This window comes from Physeter macrocephalus, chromosome 15 (assembly GCF_002837175.3).
Source record: "Physeter macrocephalus isolate SW-GA chromosome 15, ASM283717v5, whole genome shotgun sequence".
Classification (NCBI taxonomy): Eukaryota; Metazoa; Chordata; class Mammalia; order Artiodactyla; family Physeteridae; genus Physeter; species Physeter macrocephalus.
This window is the reverse complement of record NC_041228.1, coordinates 36,496,367-36,498,654: the sequence shown is the minus strand read 5'-3', so window position 1 is coordinate 36,498,654 and position 2,288 is coordinate 36,496,367. Positions and strand designations below refer to the sequence as shown.

General features: G+C 42.3%; 1 protein-coding gene across 1 annotated transcript; it reads left to right on the top strand.

Moving 5' to 3' along the window:
* Positions 1 to 300: 300 nt before the first annotated feature.
* On the top strand, positions 301 to 643 carry LOC102984307 (metallothionein-1E-like). The gene has a single exon (XM_055091169.1). It carries the CDS (start codon positions 329 to 331, stop codon positions 512 to 514), a length of 186 nt encoding a protein of 61 aa, XP_054947144.1. The 5' UTR covers positions 301 to 328; the 3' UTR covers positions 515 to 643.
* The last annotated feature ends 1,645 nt before the right edge of the window (positions 644 to 2,288 follow it).

Sequence of the window (2,288 nt, the reverse complement as noted above, 5' to 3'; positions counted from 1 at the left end):
ATCTATTCCATTTCTAGGAAATAAGCAATGTTATTATTAATATCAAATGAGAAGACTAATTTGCTTCATATGAGGCTTGGACTTTAATTCTCCCTTGACACTGAGGCTGGGTGTCATAATGATAGTTGGATAGGCTCAAAAGGGAATTAATGCTGGAAGTCATCATGGTTTCATGATATAAGCTGTTAGCAGTGTAACCACGGATAAACTAACCTCTTTGTGCCCCCGTTGTCTCATCGGTAAAATAATAACTTTTATTGATGGTCCTGGTTCTTGTAAGGAATGTAGAATTAATTGCTTTGGACCTCGGGCCTCACTTCTCCTCCAGATGGACCACAAGTGCTCCTGCCCCATTGGGGGTTCCTGCAGCTGTGCTGGCTCCTGCACCTGCAAAGCCTGCAGATGCACCTCCTGCAAGAAGAGCTGCTGCTCCTGCTGCCCCATGGGCTGCGCCAAGTGTGCCCAGGGCTGCATCTGCAAAGAGGCCTCGGACAAGTGCAGCTGCTGTGCCTGATGTCGCGGACAGCCTGCCCCGGGTGTCAATGGAGGAACACGGGCCGACCTGCGTTTTTATACAACTCTGACTTGATTGCTACATTCCCTTTCCTATGAAATATGTAAGTGGTAATAAAAGTTGTTGACAATAAAAAAAATTAATTAATTAAGCTGGTAATTAATAACCATTTAATAAATGTTAGTGAACATCATCATGATAACTATAATCATTACTATACTAAGGAAATTCAGATATTATTAGTGCTGACCACAACTTCGTCATTCACTTTGTACAAGAACATGAATAAGAATGTAAGCAATAGGTTTTATCATTTTGGCCCTTTCTTTTTACCTCCTTTAGTAAAGTAAGAGTATTGCTATATGTGGCATACTGAGAATTGTGGTAGATGTTTTAAAAGTAGAAGTCGGGACTTCCCTGGTGGCGCAGTGGTTAAGAATCTGCCTGCTAGGACAGGAATAAAGACATAGACGTAGAGAATGGACTTGAGGTCACGGGGAGGGGAAAAGGTAAGCTGGGACGAAGTGGGAGAGTGGCATGGACATATATACACTACCAAATGTAAAACAGATATCTAGTGGGAAGCAGCCGCATAGCACAGGGAGGTCAGCTCAGTACTTTGTGACCACCTAGAGGGGTGGGATAGGGAGGGTGGGAGGGAGACGCAAGAGGGAGGAGATATGGGGATATATGTCTATGTATAGCTGATTCACTCTGTTTTAAAGCAGAAACTAACACACCATTGTAAAGCAATTATACTCCAATAAAGATGTTAAGAGAAAAAAGAATCTGCCTGCTAATGCAGGGGACACGGGTTCGATCCCTGGTCCAGGATGATCCCACATGCCACGGAGCAACTAAGCCTGTGCACCACAACTACTGAGCCTGCTCTCTAGAGCCCTCGAGCCACAACTACTGAGCCCATGCACCACAGCTACTGAAGTCTGCACACTCTAGGGCCCGGATGCTGCAACTACTGAGCCCGCATGCTGCAACTACTGAAGCCCATGTGCCTAGAGCCTGTGCTCCACAACAAAAGAAGCCGCTGCAATGAGAAGCCCACACACTGCAATGAAGAACCAATGCAGCCAATAAATAAATAAATAAATAAATAATGTTAAAAAGGAGAAGTCAAGGAATTTCTGAACCAGGTTTCTCTATATTTCAAAAGAAGCTTTCAGTTAAATATTAGAAAAATCAGAACACGCCATCTTGGAAGAGATATTTATAAATTGTGAGGAAAACAGCCTTAAGCAAGCCACATACATTTTTAAACTGTTTTTTTTTTCCTCATACATTTTTAAACTGTTTTGGAACCAACTTGTCGTTCCTTTGTGTTTGCACACACACACATTAGACGGAACACAGGGGCTATGTTAACACAAACACTGCCATCAGAGCTCAAGGTAAATGTATTATAAATTACCTTTTCATTATTTAATCTTGGATCCCCAGGTTCTTGGAAGTATGGTGGAATCACATTCATCAAAATGTCTCAAGGGACACATAAAGCTTTCAAATACGTGAGGATTTGGATAAGGTAACTTGGCAAACACAGCTTGAACTTGGCAGTGTAAGTTGCTGCAACTACAGCACAGATTCACAAAGTATCCTTTCCATCTCCCTTGGTTGATGACCAACTAACGTGGCCAAGTCAGCTCACTAAACAAGGGTGTTATATTCCAGGCACACTGAATTCAGAGTTTCAAGAGTCGCTTGTTTTTCCTCTTTATCAGTTAGCTAGAGTTGGAGAAATCCAAAATTGAAAATTTTT